The sequence below is a fragment of the Argopecten irradians genome, chromosome 4, assembly GCF_041381155.1.
Source record: "Argopecten irradians isolate NY chromosome 4, Ai_NY, whole genome shotgun sequence".
Lineage (NCBI taxonomy): Eukaryota > Metazoa > Mollusca > Bivalvia > Pectinida > Pectinidae > Argopecten > Argopecten irradians.
In genome coordinates, this window is record NC_091137.1 from 23,259,119 (window position 1) to 23,281,113 (window position 21,995).

A 21,995-nucleotide genomic window follows, 5' to 3' on the forward strand; every position below is an offset into this window, starting at 1 on the left:
ATTTAAATGCTCAAAAAACATAACGATAACACCCATATACATTTTCTTTGAAATCACTGTTTTACTCTCATCAATGAACTTTTATTGAATGTACTTTTCAACTGCATATCATTATTTTTCTTTATAAAGCTTAAATCAGGATTATAGAAATTCCTCCATCTAAGATGGGATTTTATAGATATGTATGGGGTTGCTGTTTTTTTGACGCTTTAGTTCATGATTAGTTAGCTTCAATACAGTGGGTACATAGTCAAAGTGCGAATTATAACTCTCGATTTATAAACACATTATTAACACTGTTTGATACATAATACATATGAAAATAAGGACAGAAATTGATTTGGTTATTTTTATATCATTACAGAATACTAATGATGCGTGCATATTTTAGTTAACAACGTCAGTATCATGGAGGACACAATGCTCACCATGGTTACTTTTGTGACTGTGGTTACGGATCCACCGCTTAGTCTATTTCCGCTGCCATACCTTACGAATAGGATCCACCGCTAAAAGCCAAATACATTAATGTCATGATTAACGTGGTTCGTCAGAATAGAATGCAATGAGAAAAGGTGAATCTTCATTTGTTTGATATCTGAATACGTTAAATGGATTTTTTTTTTTGTTTAGACAGAAAACAATGTTGAAAGATCTTGAACATAGTCAATTGTAATATTCGTGAAAATGATTGCACGTGTTTATCATATTAGTCTTTTATCATTTAAATCAACATTAACGGTAAACTGTGCAGAGATAAGTTTGGCTTAACAAATTTTGTCGCTGATATGTCCTGGTAGTTTTTTACGATGTGTACTGTTTCTGATCGAACAAGATTGAATATTGATGTGCCTTTAGAATTTTTTATTTTTTTATTAATCTAATCTCACGGTATCGAAATACAGTTATTTTTGTGCTAGGGTCAAATTTATTTTTAGGTTTTGTTCTCGTAAAGTAGTATTGATAAATAATAAAAATATTTAAAACATTTAATATGTTGATACAAATCTCATCGTTCTCAGGCATTAGTAGATGAGATTTGAATCTATCGTATGTAAATACATTAGAAACAGAATAAGAGCCTTAGAAAGAGTACTATTATCCAAACACAGAAAGCCAGAAATCGTCTGTGGTAGAATAAACTATTGTAAGATGTTAAAAGTGATGACTTAAGATGATAGTCAGCCTATCTGTGTTCTGATATAAAATGGTACAACGCGGTACGTATAAGGACGACCCGGCAGTATCGTATATCTTCACCATAATTGATAAAAAATGTGTCCCCGATAATGTATTGCAGAATACAAAAATTATGCTTAGAGATAAGTGACAGAGAACATAAGCCATACAGAAGTAAATTGAACTTTACATTTAAATTTCTACAAAACGAGACATAAACAATATCTGTTCGTAGTCACAGATAAAATCGAAGAGCATCAGATCACCGGCGTATCACAAAAAAAAGGTTCCATTAACATTTACTTAGTTATAAGAATCAGACAATGGTCCCTAACGAAAACTATGTCGACCTCGTGACGCTAGAAAGTTATCAGTAATAAGTCAACAAATAAATAGTCGTGAGCGTATAAAATAATAATGCACGTGATCAAGTAATAATTCCTCATATACACGTGAGTAATATTGAATATGTTCGATTTTATATCTATCATCATTAATTAAGTTTTTATTGTAAGCGACAAATATCAGTTCCTGTAACAGTTCCGTCTACACAAGATTGCGTGCTGGTTATAACAGCAGTAGAATATAGGATGCTGTTCGCCGCGCGAGATAATGACGTGTGTACTCTGTAGCGTGGAGGTGATTACGGCTAGCCAGGGATATGTCATAACCTGTATTTGTTGCATTAAACCGCCGTTTGTACAATCCTACTAAAAGTTATCTAAATTAAATATTGGACATATTAGTTGACTAGTATTTTGTTTTTTATTCTTTGATTGTGTTATAAATGCAAAGGAATAATATGTCTATCTTGGATTAAAGAACCAATGTCTCCACTTAGAACTATATAGATGTGTTATTAGTTATGTTCTGTATTATACAGCCATTATAACCATCCTACTGTAGTGTTATTTCAAGCATCACTGTTGAAAATGTAGTATAAGACACACAGTAAGATATGATCAAAAGTAACATTTGACGACAATATACGATTTTGGCTCCAATACGGAATTAAGCAGGAATAACATATAAGCTGTATCCATATTAGACCCGAGCCAAAGTCACCTATGTATAAACAAATGCAAACCAAAACCACAGAGAGTTGGTGAAAATGTATATTAAAACACAACATGTACATCTCAATATACAATTATAATTCCATTATTTTATTCATCTGATATCCCATTACTTTGTCGATATTTGTTATCTGATTTCACAAGTGTAAGATGGAGAACGTTTTATTGGCTGTGTCAGTGTGATGAGTTCGTGAAGTGAACATTAGTGAACAATGACGTGACGTCTTGGAGTTAAGAAAGCCTTGATAAAAAGGCAACATATTTGATGTTCGTCGAAATAGTTTGTTGTAGCTATTGTACAGTAGAGAAATGAATCATTTTTAGGAAACATCTTATAACTTATATTTTAATGGGGCCATTCATTGAAGCTAATTCTGTTACATAACCATGAAGCAAAATATAACATAAATGATTTGTTCTACATTCCTTATGAAACATATAACAAGAAATATTGACATAATCTAGACATTGTTAAGAATTTTGATTGATAACGTTGAAATTCCAATTCGTTGATCAATACGATTAAGCAGGTATAACATGTAAGCTGTATCCATACCCGAGCCAAAGTCACCTATGTTAAACAAATGCAATACATAACCACAGAGGAGTTGGTGAAATTATATTTAAACAAAACATGCACATAATAATGTTAAAACACTACTGTAAAAGCGATTTGAGTAGTTCTAGACAAAAATTTCTATACTACACTGGCAAGGACCAGGGTTCGGCATACAAGACGTCCAAGCACAATGTGTAATGGCGGACAGCAAGCGAGTTTAAACATTTCACATACATTTCACTACAGTGGACTTTTCTGGTATAAGTCAGTAAAACCAACTAATCTAATTTCCATTAGAGCTGGTTTGTTTCCGATATATATATGCAAATTTTAATGTACTCTTAGACTGAATTGTTCCTTTAATGTACATATCACTCACTGAGTAAGTAATATGATAAATGTTGAGATATTCTGAAGAAAAATGGATCATATGCTATTTACAGTTTAATTCTTAACAAGCAATAATTTAGTTATTTTTGTTTTCAACTATAAGACTTATATTTGAATAATGGCTACAAAATCCACGTTCAAGCGATAACACATTCCTTAAATGTCTTGCACTTGTCTTGTTGAGATAAAAGAGAAACTAGCATGGATTTAGTATAAATAGCTCTACATATCTAAATATTTTTGTTTTTGCAAATTAATTTGAATCTACAAGATATACAATTTTGTCCTAATCCTATAGGTCAAAAGGCTTTTTAAATGGATTAAATTGTAATGATAATGGCAACTAAAAGCAATCAATTCCATTGTCTTCTTGTTGATATGATAAGAAAGGAAACCCTAAAATGCATCTGCATCTGCACCATCTCACGTCCTCGACGTCCACACCTGTCAAATTTATGGAGTATTCAACATGGTAAAAACACAAAAGATAGAACAAATGTGAAGTCTATGTATTTTCATTGACGTAGAGTTGGCAGCTGTTTTATGATGTTATATGATGCGGTAATATATCAGTTGAAAAGAAAATATAACACGTCACCACGTTATCATGAATTTTTCTGGTGGCTGGTAAGCCCTCTATATTTGACGGACAAGTATGCACTTGACTATATGAAGAAGCTAATGTAAATATAATTTTACTTGAGAGATTCGGAAAGGGATATCAGGCAAGAATACTAATCGATTATGCAATTGTTCTACCTTTATATTGTAATAAAAAGTATATATCGTTACTGGTTTAAACACGTACACGTTACAGTTTACTCACAAATTTACAGAAAATTCTTTATTACGTTTCTGTTGTCTTTAACATTACATACAGATATATATCTAGGATCTCGAAATTCTCAAACTTACGTTAGGTGAATAATGCATTACGTACAACGTGTAAAATATCGTTATAATAGCACATACTAAAACAAATATTGACTAATTACTTTGTCGAGTTCAATCTGCTTACTGAAATTCAGTCGCACTGCCAACAATCCAAATGTATCTGCTGGTAACGTTACAGTAGGATGTCGTTATTCCTCTATTAGCTATTTTCATTGACACACACTCGTTTATACCCCGACAAAGACAGAATGAATTAAAAAACGAGGGGTGTATATAAGCACAGCACCGAATCTAGGACAGTATACGATATACTGCATGTTATATCAATTATATTTTTAATAGTCTACTCACCCTACGCGAAAAATGACCAAACCTCAAAGAAATTGCAACAGAAACAATTTAAGTGTTTTTAGTTAATAATATTATGACATAAATAACATATCAAAAATTATCATATAAGAGAAAATGTGGATTTTTTAAGGTCAAAAGCGAAAAATCCTTGAAAATCAATTTTTGATTTATGGTCAACAAATATAATTTATCGTATTTTGCCACAAAGTGCTTGCAAAAACAGTTTGAAAATAATAAAAATTGATTAAAAATTTTGAACGAAAAAAAAAAGTTTCTAAAGGTAGTTTAGGATTTTTCCACTTTTGGAAGAATTGTCTTGCACAATTGTATGGCACATTAATTCACAAAACGTTACGCTCAACGTTAATTACGCCAGTGTAATAATTGAAAAAAAAACTCTGTTTATCTAAATTTTAATCGGGGAACAAATAAATCAATGTAGAAAGAGAAAATCTTAAAAAAAAACCACTATTAATCAACGAAGCATAACATTTTGTGTGAGTTGACTTAAAGGCAATGCATATTAGTCGGACGATCTTTTACAGACAGTACACATTATCTGCTGTTTCTCTTCTAGTTGTTTAAGAATATATTGTACAATCAAAATATATAATTAAGTTCTTCAGTTCTTCAGATGAATATAAATATAATATTTTGCATGAAGGCTAATGCTCACAACACATATACATATTGTAGACAACCACCCCCCACCAAAAAATAAAATCTAGAAGCTTGTAATTGTGTCTTAAAATGATATCGTACAAAGTAACAACAAGGATTCTAACACAAGTGGTCACAACATATAACGCATATTCCCTAGAACTTATACACGATATTTACATTATTCACACGATTTTACAATGCAATGTAACATATTAATATAGAATACAGTATCAGGTTTCTTAACATTTCAATTCTGTTTGAAGACACCAGCTAGTTATTTTGAGTACGCATAAGTAAGTAATTTAATACAAATATGTTGCATGGATGTTTTTGGATTTTGGACTGAGGAAGACCCTATAGTGACTGAATATATATTCCATAGAAATGATTTTTGATTTTACTTTGAATTTATTTTGGCCTTTTATTTCGGATTATTAATATACTAGCTTTATACCGTTTTTACCTCATTATGTTTTTGTTTGAGTTTATTCTTCGTTTATGCTTTGTTGTATGGCAAACATATATCGCAGAAAGTGATTGAAAGAATGTAGTAAAGTTGGTTAACATGATAAACACGGACATAATATCTCATGTCATATTTGAAATTTTATGAATTTATATTGCAAAACACATTTTTTTTTCAATCATTTCCTCTAAAGCGTATTTTATAACACTTGCAAGTTCTTGTTCATTTAGGCTGAGTGGTTAAGATGTCTTGACATATTACCACAAGCCCTCCACCTTGGGGTCGCGAGTTCGAATCCCACATGGGGCAGTTGCCAGGTACTGGCCGCTGGTCGGTGGGTTTCCTCCGCGTACTCCGGCTTCCCCACCAACAAACCTGGCACGTCCCTACATGATCCTGACTGTTAATAGGACGTTAAACTAACAAATCCTCTTGTACATTTATTTAGTAAGTGTATATCGTATTCTGCAGTTGTCTATACACAGAGTTATCGTTCTTTGTTCTCTCTATAATATATATGTGTAAATCAACATATTTCAAATTAAAATTTTAAATATTTCCCCTTTGTCAATTTTTGCGGATTTTGAATATGTGCTTTATGGTATAAATTGTTTCTGTTGCATTTACTTTGAGGTTAAACGCAGGGTGACTAGACTATATCATCAATAAGGCATATATACATTGTCGCTTTTGTATATCTGATTTTTTATGTGGGGATTTTAAAATAAAGAAAAGAAAAAAAAAGTCCTTGAAATCGTTTTTGCTTTTGTCAGAAGACTTATTTCACATGATAAATGATTTAACGAGAAGTTTGACCATCAACAAAACACTGGTATGAATAATTGTAGAAATTGATAAAACCAGTATTTGTTTTAAGTACATGTAGGTACATGTATTATGGATTTATTTACATCTGAATATGGATTTTTTTCTCTCTTTTCATTCTAGATCCAACGTGTACTCTACGTTTAAAAAGTTCTGCTAATGATATTTTGATGACTGTAGATTAGTTAAGTCAAGTTATTTGATAGATATTGCTTTTGAATTACATTGTATGTAAAGGTTTTTTGGTCTGGCATTTTATCCTTTTCCCATACCCGGTATTAACCTATTGTAACAGTTTCATCATTGGCCACATTATCTTGATCTGTATTTAGATATATATTTGTTTTCTTTCAGATCATAGTAGCATCTTCCGGTTTAAAACAAATGTGCGATATGTCGTCCATGCGTCAAAGTACTCATATAAAGAATAGGGTTTTTATAACATTATATGTACATTTTCGTTCAAAATATGGTGCTGCATCGTTCTGGACATATTAATTTATTTACAAAAATCTTTCAAATGAAAAACAAATAAAAAGGCAGTTTCATTCTGTAGTTAAGTTATCAATTTGCATATAGTGTTTATGAAATACAGATATTTGTAACATGGTGACGTTTTGTATTTTCTTTTCAATTCAAATATCACCACATCATAAATCATCATAAACAGCTGAAAAACTCAGTCCAAGTACGTCAATAAATACATAAACATCACGATTATTCAAGTTTTTTGTTTTTTATCATGTTGAGTACTCGAGAAATTTGACAGGTGTGGACGTCGAGGACGAGAGATGGTGCAGATGCTGCAGGTCGTATCACGATCCCTTTAGTATAAAAAGGACAGCCTCACAGAGTAGAAGTACACAACATTGATTGTTGATCCATCATGATGAATGGGCTCGTCTTCGTTTGTACTTTGCTGGTGGCCGGTAAGTTTCTTTTCATATATATTTATCAATGTAAATGGAAATATTTTCATATGAAAAATGTGATCTGGGCTCAGGTTCAGCAATATTACTAATCTTAAAAAAAGAATTTGTCTTTTGTGTTTCTACAGACATCACAGAAAGTTATTCATGAATATTTTCTAGATTATAGTTTTCCCTCCTGCTGGACATTTTAGGGTTTCCTTTCTTATCATATCAGCAAGAAGACAAATTAATTAATGGTTTTAGTTGCCTTAATCATTACATTTTTTATCCATTTAAAATCAATTTTGATCTTAAGCATTGATGTCACTATTTTTTAATTTTATCGGAGTATGAAAAAAAATTGTTTGCAAAGTGTGTGAATCCGTGTAGCGGATTCTCACAAAAGTTTGCAAACATTTTTTTTTCATACCCCGATAAAATAAAAAAAAATAGTGACATCAATACTTATAATTAATTTTATACTCTATTTGATAAAATGAAGTATGTTTAAATGTAACATTATAGTGGTTTTTCAAGGGATTCTTTTTTCCGAATCAATACGCAACGTCAATGTCTCTATTGTGGCGTCACGATAACGTCGGGGTTTCGCGCCATGCAGTGGTATGCAAAAAAAATATTGGCCAATCAGAAAGCCAGATTTGGTATGAAAACAAAGAAAAGTTAATTATTATAGGATGAGAGACAAAATTGTATATATGGCAGATTAAAAATAATTTGCAAAAACAAAAATATTTAGTTATGTACAGCTATTTATGCTAAATCCGTGCATTTGTTTCTCTTTTATCTCAACAAGACAAATGGAAGACATTTAAGGAATGTGTTGCCGCTTGATTGTAGATTTTGTAGCCATTATTCATATCTTAATAGTAATCTAAATACATATTTGAAAAAAAGTCTTTTCAATAGTCCATTTTCCGTCATGACGGAATCGGACTCTCCGGTTTGGTTTTCACCTTTATAATCGCCAACACCAGACACAAAACACTTCCGGAATTACTTTGTTTACAAATGGCAGCGAGCAATGACTTAATATATTTAAGCTTTACATCAATGTACCTATCAGTTAGGGATCTCTACGTACAATTTTTAAAAAGTTGAGCTTATTGAACTGTGTGAGGCAGTGAAATCACCCGATCTATTATAACATTAGATCTAGATTTTACATCTCGATCACCAACATTTATCTTGTATGATATTTTTGACTACCGTTTATACACAATCGTCTGATTACTGACAAAATGAGACTCGGAGCATATAGGAGTTGTGAGGTCTGCCGATTATTTGTTGACAGCCGGCATGCTAAAAGTTTGATCTTCAACATATACTGGCAACATTTGTATAATGTTCCTGGCTAAGGCGATATCAGATCTTCATGAACTGGAAATATTGCCATTTATGGTTTTCCATAAAGAAATCCACGGGAGAGGTCATGTCAGCCAACTGCATTTTTATTGACAGGTTAGTAAAAATGTAGACCAAAATAAAAAAAATATTTCGATTATCTGATAAAAACAATCATGTCGTTTTATAAACAGTAATAAAGTATATGTTTAAGAAATCATTTGCAAAGTCAAAATATATGTTTATTAAATTATCAGCTTGGAAAAAAGCTCCTCAAACAATAATTTCCTCAGGATGACTTTTGAAACCAGGCTGGAGCCTCTATTGCAGCCCCTTTTGTTGTATAACTTTTCCCAGTTGGGAGGTGTGGTGGTAAAGTCATATGGAATTAGGTATTGATTGTGCAGACAACAATAGCAAAATAAATCATTGGTATATATTTATTTTTGTGTTAGTTAGATGTAATATAAATACACATTTAATCTTAATTTTTTGTCCAAATGATAATAATTATTTACGCTCTGTCGGCGATGAAGCATCTTTAGTAATCAAACTTCATTTTCACTAGATTTTTTTATATAGGTCATAGGTTGAAAGTACACATACAAATTTACAACAAGTATATAGCTGAAATGGATTAAATTACATTACTACTGTACTTACTAGTACTATAAATATATCTGTATTTTTCTTGGTTTTTTTTTTCAATATAAGAAAATGCATTACAGATGCATTTGGAACTGAAAAAAAAACATAAACCTGTAGAAAATGTATGCATAAGGTATGTGCTGAACTTATATTTATCATACTTTACAGGTATTCTAGCTGTATTGAATGATCTGATCATCATGGGGTGAGAAAGAATACTTTGGACACCTACGATCCATGTCTTGCCTGTGACAGAGAATCTTTGGACATAAAAACTTCACTGCGAAACTGAAACAGGTACAACGGCGGTATATGCAGGATTTTTTTTATGCTAATAAATGCTAAGAAACAAGTTGCTAATTTTTCAATATTTGTTTTACTAAGGTTTGGATTAATCAATCAAACCAAAAGATTTGGTAACCTTATATGAAATCTTTTCATTATCAATGGGGAGGAGGGGGGTTGGGTGCAGTGGTCGAGTGGTTTATGTCTCGACATACTACTACAAGCCCTCTACCTCTGGTTTGCAAGCTAGAATCCCATGTGGAGCAATTGGTAGGAACTGACCACTTATCAGTGGCTTTCCTCCACAAATAAACCTGACATGTCGTTACATGACCTTGGTTATTAATAGGGTGTCAAACTAATAAAACCCAACTGTGAAGGAATCACATGATCAAATCTATAAATCTACTAACATGTTGTTTCATGGAAATTAAAGTGCTCTTATAGATAATTTATATATGTAATGTAAAACTAGCTATTCCTTACTGTATTGCAGTAAGTGTTGTTCCTACAAAAAATGTTTGTATGAAAATGTGTTAAGTAGTGAATGTACAGATCTAGAAGGACAGCCTAAAATCAAGTTATTTTATTCATATTTCAGCTGCATCCAGACACTCAGAAAATGGATATATTGTATGAGAATATGGATGAATCATTTGAACAGTCACAGAGGAATTAGACCACTTCATGTCTTGCCTATTCAATTGACAATCAGATTAAGAACATGAGTGATTTTAATTCAACCTTAGAACAATTGATAGAGAATCTTGGAAATTATGCACCAAAAATTGTTGAGGATATCGAGACCAGCCCCTGTGGGAAGTCTGGAAATTAAGTCTGGAAGATGATGCAATATGGCCGACTGACAGCTTTTAACTTCCACAAGATTTGTGAAGCAATAGATTGTCATCACTGTCCACAATCATTGCTGGAATCTATCATAGCAAAGTATGAACCAGGTGTCTCTGCATTTCAATGGGAAAGAAGGAAAAAAGTACCTAGTTCTTCAGGACCTGTATATAAAATCATGTAGGTCTATTAAAAATAGTGCATATAGAGCAAAAAGGTCTATATCTGATGTGAACTTCCATATATATTGGTTACAGTGTATATGGGATTTCCTCATGTAAACAACACAAAAAGAAAGTGATTGAGATAAAATCTCCATACTCATTGAAACGTATGTAATCAAAAGAGGTTTCATTGCATAAAATCGCATTAATAAGTTAACAATAAATCAATTATTTCTGAGAAATCTGAATATTACCGTCATATGACCATGATATTTATAATACACCCAAACAGGGATATACTCATTGGATTTGATAGATCATTACCTTTTTTTAATAGCATTTATTTAAACATTTAGTGTATGCTGTTACAAATAAGCAATAAAGCACACACTTTTTATACAAATAAGTGAATAAAATGACAAATTTATTACAATTGAGTGATTTTTTATTTTTCCATGAATTGCTTCTCAAGATTGCACAAGACGTATTGCACCGCAAATTCAATTAGTTTGGTCCAAAACTGGCTTTACTTTAAAGGGTACAGCTCCTTCAAAATGTGAAAGTATTGAGATGTCACATTGTCTTTTCAACATGTACTGGATTCTAGCTTGGGCAATTTGTCATGTCTAAGTAACAATAGCACTAGAAAGTTATTTATTCAATATAAATTGTAAATGGTACTATTTAAATGACAACCACTAGCTAGAATCACAGAAGGATAAGGATGTAGACTTGGCATTTTGCTTGATTCTTAAAATATATATACAGTAGTTTGACATGTTATAATATCTAGCACAAATGTATATTTATCACATAACTAATCAACTGGCCTGTTTAGCAATGCCATTAATATCACAACACACCTGTAAATTAAAAATACTATTGAGACATCATAGGTACAAATAATGACGTCATGATCAAAATATGATGTCACACAAGTGTCTCTGTTGACAAAAATGTCAACTCCAAGCTTGATTCCACCACTCTTGAAATGGAAAGTTGATAAGTTCTATCTAGATTTCCATAACACAATTGTACTGATCTGATATAGAATTGAATAGAATCTTACACTCATGGCTTGATAATATTAAATTTATTAATCTCCTTAAACGCTTTGATATGCCACTTTCCACAGTGTTCATAGACACTCAATCATGTCCAGAGAAGGGCATCAAAACTTATTCCGGGACTCAAAAACCTAACATACGAGGAACGCTTAGAAAGACTAAATCTTCCAACTTTACAACATCGGAGAACTAGAGGGGACATTATAACTGTTTTTAAAATAGTTAAAAACATATATGATCATAGAGTCACTGAGAACTTTTTCCAAATGGACAGTACAGGCAAAGAGGTCACTCTGAGAAAATTTTTAAGAAACGTTGCAATTTAGAATTAAGAAAGAATTTCTTCAGTAACAGAATAGTAGACATATGGAATAATTTGCCGCAACATATTATAGATGCAGATACTGCAGATACAACTTTGAAGTAATGTTACATAAACACTGGAAAAATATTTGTTTTAAAATCTAATAGTCTATATTGTAGGATCATAGCCATTGATATACTGGAATTTATTTACTTATTTTATGAATGCATATTGTTGATATGGATATAGAGGCTTCAAGCCTGCATCCATCAATTGTCCTAATAAATCATAATAAAAAAATGTAAGTCTGATTAAGATCCTCTATCTATCATACATAAAACATTGTTATATATGTTATTGAGATATCATAAGGTACTCTAAAAGAGATTAAAATAAATGCTGCAGATATTACGATGCCTTAATTCAATATGAGAGTTACTAAACAACTGTCATAGCTACATTTGTACGTGTAAGAGCTTAGGCCTACATGTCCATGCATATGTAGATCTATGGTATAAGTTGATGATGTCTTGTTTAGGTCTCCGTTTTGCTGCTTTTATTGCAATACATGATGTTCAACATGCAGGTTGGGTATCTGGGTATTTTGTGGTCCTAGTTCTCCTCGCAACATAATGTTTTTTAACATATTTGTGTCGCTTTATTTACACTTTACATCGTTCAAACTGCCGATTTGTCGTAGGGAAATTAATCAACGTGACCCTGTGCATTTATTCTTTGCTACTAAACATGGATTCACTATTGCAGATGCCCCAACAAATGTGTTTTACCCTATTTTTACTTCATTTCAGGCCAGGTTTCGGATTGTCTGCATGTAGTGAAAACCTACTTTCGCTTCGCGTATGTCTGGCATATCGCTTATGTCATTGAAGAAAATAGGCGCGCCGCTTAAGACTCGTACAATTGGAAAATCGACTATTGCAATTGGTCTATAATTATTTGGGTCATTTATGTCACCTTTACCTTTATATAGGGCATTAACATTAGCTGTCTTAAAGCGAATAGTCGGGCAAGTGACTGTAAAATCGGTAAAAATGGTATTAATATATCCGGTATAATTTCTTATGAATTAGAAAAATAAAACTTTCCGTCAAAATCGCTGTACATGCGAAGAAAATAATAATATCTATGGGAATCCTAAAAGTCCCTCCCGACCGGCTATGAGTGCAGGTCAATCTTAACGCATGCGCAACATCCACCACTCTCCGTAGTAAACAAAACATGGCTACCGTAGTTTTGAACCAAAAGGTTTCCGCCAAAACAACCAACTGACTCACCTAAAATGCGAAAGGAAAGGCAATGGAGCAGCGACAATCACAACAACTGACTCGGTAAACATTACGACGCATGGAGAGTGTTAATACAACTTGTTATAGTGAAGAGAACAGTTCAAACGATCACGCGGCTCCGGACCGCTACTGTACGTACAGTGCCGTGCCAAAAGTATTCGGTCACAATGGCGGCGTGTTAACGTCGTGTCAATAACATCGCTGAAAATGGCCTTGGCATTCATTGTAAACGTCACTGATGATGACGTGCGTCATTTTTAGGTTTGCGTATGACGTCATGTTACGTCACACAATTTTTTTGTTGCCGTCTGCTTTCTGTTTTTTCCCGTGGACGTGTATTGCCAAGATGGGCCGAAAAGGAAAAGAACTATCAATGGGCGTTAAAAATATGATCGTAGGGATGTTTAGGAGTGGATATTCACGACGAAAGATAGGTATGATGTTAAAAATACCCAAGTCCACAGTTATTGACATTGTTAACAAATTTTGTACATGTGGTTCAGTGGAAAACAGGCCGAGAAGCGGACGACCAAAGTTAGTGAATTTGCGGGATTATCGTTCTTTGGAGAGGATTGTTAAAAACAATAGGAGGGATTCCCTTACTGATGTTACCATTAAATACAATGAGCAAAGTAATGTTTCGACTTCTAAAAGAACACTTCAGCGACATCTGAGCCAACATGGGTATACCAGGTGTGTTTCTAGGAAGAAACTTGTCGTGAAGCAGAGTAACCGAACTAAGAGACTTGCTTGGTGTAGAGAAAAGCGGAGATGGACAATATATAATTGGAAGCGAGTTATTTTCTCAGATGAAAGCAAAATAGTTATTGGACAGGACCACAGAGTTTATATATGGAGAAAGCGAGGTGAAGGATGGCGACCGGATCTTGTGCAGCCGCGTAATACCCAAAACAAACTCGAGGTTATGATTTGGGGGTGCATTTGTTGGAACGGTGTGGGGACATTAGCTCGAGTGGAAGGAAATATTAATGCTGCAAAATATCAGGAGGTTTTGGAGGAAAATCTTTGGCCAGTTCTTGCCAGACATTTTCCTACTGGTGGCTATTTTTTCCAAGACGACAATGCCCCAGTTCACCGTGCGAGGTCCACCCAAGACTACATCGCCCAGAACGGAATTAATGGAATGAGTTGGCCCGCTCAATCACCAGATTTAAACATAATTGAAAATCTTTGGTTATTAATAAAAAGAAAACTTCAGTCTCGAGTAGCAGCTGTGAAATCGGCAAATGACTTGTTCTCCGAGATTCAGAGGATTTGGACGGAGATCACACCTTGCTACATTCAAAGCTTGTACAACACGATCCCTAAACGAATTTTAAACGTAATCAGATTGAAAGGACATCTTACAAAATACTGAAGGTAAGTGTGTAATACCGTTGCAATTAACTGTTTAGTATATAAGTAAAATTAATTTGGAATTCGTTTCGTTTTTGCCGTCATATTAAACACGCCGCCATTGTGACCGAATACTTTTGGCATGGTACTGTACCTGTTAGGCCTACTACCCGGTACTCCCTGCTCAGCTGATAGTGAGTGAGTCTTCGTATTTTGATCATTATGTAAATAGTCCCTAGCAGTATTTTTTCATAAATGAGTGGTCACATATGGTCACATGTTTCATACCTGTTCCCCAATCGCGTAAAACGTAACCCTGGGGTAAATAGCGGTTCTTTCGTGGGGCCTCTTTAGGGGTAATGAATGCCCTGTATATTTATAAAATGTACCGTTGTAATGCATGTACAGTTAGAATGTAACCGCTAGTGCATTATCAAGCTAAGATTTGTTTCAATTAATCTATAATATTATGCTACCGGTCAATTCATACAGTTCTGATGTATATATTTATAGATTTTTAATTTGTAAATTTTTGTTCTGTACATGTTCTGGTAGTGTTATACACATACATTGTATATAGGATTTACATTGTAGGTTAATTGGTAAAATTGTATTGTATATGTTCTGATATACACATATACATATGTACATGTAGGTTTTAGCTTGTTCTTTAGATATATTTGGAGGACACATACAGTATTATTTCTGGTCATAATAATAAATAGTGTTTGTATATTTATTACAACTGTACCTGGTTCATGTGTATATGACAAACTTTACAGAGTTGAAATGTACTGCAGCCATGTATCATTTATAATTATTCTGAATTTTTGTTGGAACTATAGATAATGAATTTTGTATCTTTTTTGAAACAATATTTGATTCTATCAAATGCATCAGTGACACATTCACAACTTATAAAATGTTTTCTCTAAAATAAAAAAAAAAACCTGTAGAATGAACCTACATTTATTCATTTATATATATTTGAAATTGATCATTTCAATTTTTGTCATATTCAACAGATATAAAAAATTGTTGGTTCTTTTTTTCAGGCACAATACATGCATAGTGACATGAATACAGAAAGTTCATCCCTTGGACCTGTATACAAGTGTATGTATACATATACATACAATAAGCATCATATGAAGACTGAAGAATGTTGATATGAGTGCTCTTGAAAGTAAACTTTTCCAATATCGACCTAGAAGATCATGAACAGAACATTTAAACAGTATTAATTTATTAAATGTTCCTTTCAACTGTAATCATTAAATAAAATTATTATGCAATACTTTTTCATTGTTTAACTTTGTAGAAATATTTGTTTATATTAGTCCTCGAGATCCAGTGATTATAATTCTTGCATCCATATGCCGGCCCATTTGTTTGTCAGGGCTTGTGAGATAGCTTTTCAATTACTTTTATAATATAAGGATTTTTTTTACATATAGCAATATAGATACCATTGTCTTAGCATTTCTAAATTCTACTTTACAAGAGAGTAGACTCAACATATAAAAAAAACCATAAAACTAGCAAGTTATCTGAAATGTTAAAAATCTTTTTGTCTGAACCAAATTTCACATTTATTGTCTATGTGTAACTTGTACATAGACCATTTATGTATTAATACTGTAGTAACAGTGATTACAAACACATAGACTAAAATGTAGTATGTAGTACTATGTACATCTGTCTTTGATTTGAGTTCTAAACAAAAAAGTGGTACCTATTGGGAAGTTGTGACTTGGGCGGAGGGTGAAATACAGAAGAAATAGCTACACATGGAAAAAAGAAAGATATACAGTACCATATGGATTCAAAGTTGCTCCAAAATCAATGAGACTAAATAACCAAAAAAAAGCCATGTAAACCCCAAATATGCAATGACCAGATCAATGATAAAGCACCCTTCCACTTCCAGTTATCTGTAGCTATTTCTTCTATATTTCAACCCCCCCTCAAGTTACAACTTCCCAACCTCATGATTCTTCTGTCTTTTAGCCCCCCCCCCCCCCCCACCCCCCAACACACACATACCTGATTGATTGTCATGTTATTTCAGGTTCCTATTCAGGTATTATTCCTAAAAACCAAAAAGGGTATACACACTGTGTACTCTCAAAGGAGGGGAACCACTTCATTCAAAAATGGAATTTACAATTTCATCTTAATTTTGAAATTTCAATTTAATTATTAATTACTGGACTATTAAAACACTATAGAACCCCTCGGCTACAGACAAAGTACTGTGGTACACATTTCTCTTAATTAATTACTTTTCTTCAACTCAATCATCTTTTTCTCCAGAGCACAAAAAAGAACAGGAAACAACAGAAAAGGAAAGTAACATACATGTAGGCCTATATGTTTTCTGGAAATATATATGATGTGTTAATTCTCACAGCATAGGCCTACATTAATGTGAAGATTAAATATTATCAATGTTTGAGATAATTTCCTAGTTGTAATTCTATAGCAGCTACATGGAATGTACGTTTACATATATACATTGTACGATATATATACATCATAAAAGTTTCTGTCCTTCCAGCTGGACATTCATGTCATCTCTCTCCAGAACTCAAATATTGTTTACAAAAAAAAACCAAACAGAGTCATAGATAATTTAATTAAATCTCTGCAAAAAACTACACGAATAATTGAACACATATATTGTACTTGTGAAATATCTATGTATGAGCTAATTTATTTTCACATCTTTGACAGCTACATGCATGGACGTTCTATGGAACGTTTTCGTGTGGTTTTAAATGGGAAATTATGTTACGATTATTTGTATTTAACCTTCATGATTCGGTTGATGTAAAATACGACGAATGCTATGCTGCAATAATTGCCCCTTGCCGGGGCCCCATCTCTCTGCATCGGCCGAATATTTGTGTCGATTTCCATGTACAAGATGCTTTTATCGAAAAATTATTACAAAGCATTGTCATTAATGTAATAATACTTCATTTGCATCAAATGTGTCATCTCAAAACAACAATTTGCATACCGCATTAGTGGTTTATCACACGAAACGAAACCGACACGACTGAGAAACACATGTCCATGTTGACATTTCCACGCAGCCTCGTTTTCAAAGAGTTTGGCGAATTTATATTTAGAACTGTGCTAAATTTACACGGGGCTTCCCCAAAATTTCAATGGTCAAAACTGGACACCGTAAGCAGAACTTGACCATCATTATGGTATACAATGACTTTTGGAAGGCCAAAGAACGCATTTAGACTGGTTTCCTTTGCCCGACTATTCACTTTAAGGATGTCTGGAATTTCATCCAATGATAAAGTCTTATTAAATAGTAATTTTAAAGGATAGAAAGGGAGACATCTATCAGACGTCCGAATATAAAAGAGTCTAGAGGAGGAATCTCAATAGGGATTAGGAGGTGGCATGCAATTTCATTTACACATTATACATTTATACTTATGCACTTATAAATCCAAATCTATCAAAATAATTGAAACAATAATGTACCTGTAATTAGAGTGGGATGTATCAGATCGAAATGAATCGTGTCATGGGACATATGTATCCATGAAAGTGGTATTGTTACAACCCTAGCTAGTTAATAGTTTGGATCATAAGGTCTTACTTGTTTCTTTCTTCAGAATTTGATACAGCGAAAACTACTTCTCGTATTGTGTTCAATGAGCCTGACAAAGCAGCATTAAAAGCTCAGGAGGAGACTGGTGATCTCACAGGACCCACAGTAAGCACTGATATACATACTAAAATCGAATTAATTGGCTTAAGACTGAGACAGAACTGAATAATAACCTCTAATTGCATTGTTATGTACATGATATATATATAAGCCAGGCCATTCAAAAACATATTTATTTCCAGTACCCAAATTCTGTGTAACCCGATAGAACCAAATATCAGTTAATATAATCGTCAAACAGATCTATAATCTGTGTATGTTTGAAGATTCTTGCTAAAACTGCACACACAGTATGAAATACATGTACTTACAAGTCTGGATTTAAGATGTTACAACTTGACCTGACATTCTCTCATTATTCAGGTCGACAGAAATTGTCCCAAATGTGGTCATGAAGGAATGGTGTACACCACAAGACAAACACGGTCAGCTGATGAAGGTCAGACTGTCTTCTTTTCCTGTCCTGACTGCAGGTATGTACTATGTATACTCCTTGATAAGACATAGAAATGTCAACAGGTTACTTAGCACCACCAATAGAGTTTTAGAAGAGTAAAAAAAAATAAGAAATAGTGCTGTGACCAGGTAGTTCTATCGATAGGGTTTTAAGGGTCTCAGTCCAAGCTCTGTCTGTTATTATTTTCAGTTTTTCTCATCTCTTTATTACAATTTCGGAAAGTTTACTGCAAACTTTATATAAATTTTTACGGTACCATAATTTTTGTGCGCAATTCAATTTTGTGGAAAAGTAGAAGTCATGAAAATAAATCATAACAAGAAAGTGTCAGGCAATTGCAATGGTCTGCTGATACCAACAGAAATACCTATACAAGATCGAAAAGTAACAGTGCAGACTGTTACACTTGATATATAAATACTTTTAAATAAGATCTGACAGCATCCTTTGGAAGCATGCTCTGGTTAATGTTTTTTTTTTTTCTCAATGAAATTATGTACTTAGTATACATGTATATTTACATGATCTGGATAGTGAAAATTGAACTGTGAATTTTCTTGCATATTATTTTTTTCTTTTTAAGTCAAAGGCGCTGCACATTGCGATTAATGTCATCAGAACAGTGATTTTTGTCTGGTGTTGTTATAGATCCAATGAACTATACATTTTATTTGTGAAACTTATAACTACTGGTAGACTGAAACACTTCCTTGATCATCACTCTTAAACACACACCTATTTATTGATTTCAGGTTCCAAGAGATTGAATACTCCTGACATCACTGGGCTTCATCTGTACTGGTGGCATATCATGTGAAATATATGAGATGACTGAAAAATATATGAGCATAGATCTTTGTTGAAATGGAAATGTTTAAATGTACATTGTTCTTAATATTTGTTACACTGTTAAAAGAGTAATAAATTACTTGTATATATGTACATTGTATATGATTAATACTTTTACACTTTTAAATCACTGAACTGCATAATGCAAAACCTCTTCCATAGAAATTAATATAGAAATTAACAAAATATTTCACACAATAGGCTATTGTGGACAAATATTTAATATGACATTCTTTCAGTAGTCCTATACATTTGGGTAGCTATAAGCAGATGATAGATTCAGTAGATTCTAGCACATCCTGGAGTGATTTATCATACAAATGTATACTTCCTGCATATCAAATTGTAAAAATACTTTTTCATTTATTACTTACTTCCATACTTTGCATGATCACTCAATGCATGCAAAATAAACTTTGTTTTAATAAATAAATGAATTATATATATATATATAACAATGCTAATGAAGGATTTGAGATTTTATTTCCCATTAGTGTGTAAATCAACATAACATTTTAGAGTTACACATATATTGTGTAGTTAATTAATTCACAGTACATTTAATTTACTGTTACAACTTACAGTACTTATTAAAACTGGTCTATAATCAGACGTTAGCCTCTTTAATAACAGCTTAAAACATTCAAGTATAATAACAGTTATTACAATGAATAAGAAAAGTTATTTTTACAATGAAACAGAACATGACTACGGTATTTACTCAATAAACTGATATAAATTAAATTAATTGACCTAAAATTGCCATGATAAAAAATGCTAACATTATATTGTACAACTTTTCAGAATAATGGCAAGTAATAAGTTACAGTTGTAAATATGGATTTTGAAAAAAAAAAAATATTTGAATACTGAAATGAACTTTTTAGACTGATTATTAAATCTGCTAGGGTTGCTGCACCAGTTTTTATATCACTTGGTTAAACAACTTACACCCACTTCTTATATCTAAACTTGTCCCCATATGACTGACTACAAGACAAGAAATAAAATCAAACAAAACAGAATAATTGTCATCCTATCTGGAGTTTCTGATAACAGATAAGAACTTACGTCATAATATGTATTACACATGTAAATCATTTAGAATAGCAATATACCAGTATCCTCTTCATGTACATGTACTACAAGGTACAAAATGTATTACCAGTAATTGAAATGCCATAATAATTTGCAAAAAAATACAATTTTCTAATAACTTAAAAGATTTAAAAAAAAAAAAAAAACAGAAAACAATTATATATGTGTAGTAACATCATAATTTTGAAATTTATTATGTTAATTGTTTGTGACAACTTTACTCTTCTCAAAAGTAAGATAACAGTTCATGATAAAAAGACGAAATATGTGGATAAATATTCCATATATGTACATTGTACAGTGTATCAAGAAGTAGGTTGAGACAAAACAATGGAAGGCTATTATGTGTATCCCTCCAGTTACACAAATATCTGCTAGGAGTATTATATAAATCTGAACATTACTTATATGTTAGATTAATTTTCATATATGATGTGCATTTATTTTCTAATGTGCATTTATCTTCTAAATCTTAAGTTTAAAATGTATCTTATCAATAAAAGTTGCATACAAATATCTGAGATTCGGTCTACTAAATCTTAAAATCCATATTATTGGCAAATTAAAGAACATGGGCTCAATAAGAGATAAAGCATTTCTTCATTCTATAAAATGATATAAAGAAATAGAAATAAAATGGAATGGATTATGATTCACAACCAAGAGATCCTATAAATCAAATCTCTAGTTACTTCTTTTGATAAATCATTTATACACCTATGGATTGACTAGAAAGTGGAAAATTGTGTTATATTTTTGGCATTTTTTATTTTAACAATGTATGATGCTTACAAAAAATGTATCTAAATGCAAGTAGATTCCATTCTCTTTAAAATACAAATGATTTTGTAAGATATGTTCATGAAATCTCTCAAGCTCTCATTGCCATTGAAGAAGATGTCAACCATTATCAATTACATGTACAATTGTACATTTTATTTATATGAAGCTTTAATTTGAAGTTATTGTAATAGTATCTTTAAAAGGTTAGATTACAATAATTGCTGGATAGAATATGCACATAGTTTTGATAAAAATATGAAGATATTTGTTTTACTTTCAAAACTTCAAAATGCATATCAGATGGACAAAAAGGAAAAAACATTGATATTGTAATCTTAGAAATCATCTTGAAGTATTTTTTAGATGTATTCAGACATACATAATGGACTATTGTAACTATTTGGAAATGATTACAAAGAAAATAGAAAGTGAAAAACTATTGCATGTACATA

The 21,995-nt window shown here is 32.3% G+C and overlaps 1 protein-coding gene and 1 long non-coding RNA gene across 2 annotated transcripts in view; both read left to right on the forward strand.

The window, feature by feature from the left end:
- The window catches only part of LOC138321019 (DNA-directed RNA polymerase I subunit RPA12-like), a 36,024-nt gene extending 16,269 nt beyond the window's left edge, over positions 1 to 19,755 (forward strand). Inside the window, exons 2-4 of the mRNA XM_069264399.1 lie at positions 18,301 to 18,401; positions 18,720 to 18,829; positions 19,566 to 19,755. Coding sequence (XP_069120500.1) covers positions 18,301 to 18,401; positions 18,720 to 18,829; positions 19,566 to 19,590 — 236 coding nt within the window. The 3' untranslated portion in view covers positions 19,591 to 19,755. The remainder of the gene's footprint in view (positions 1 to 18,300; positions 18,402 to 18,719; positions 18,830 to 19,565) is intronic.
- Positions 8,234 to 11,055, forward strand: LOC138321020 (uncharacterized). Its single transcript, XR_011208272.1, has 3 exons — positions 8,234 to 8,793; positions 9,493 to 9,621; positions 10,211 to 11,055. It is a non-coding gene; the product is annotated as an uncharacterized lncRNA (long non-coding RNA).
- Positions 19,756 to 21,995: the final 2,240 nt, after the last annotated feature.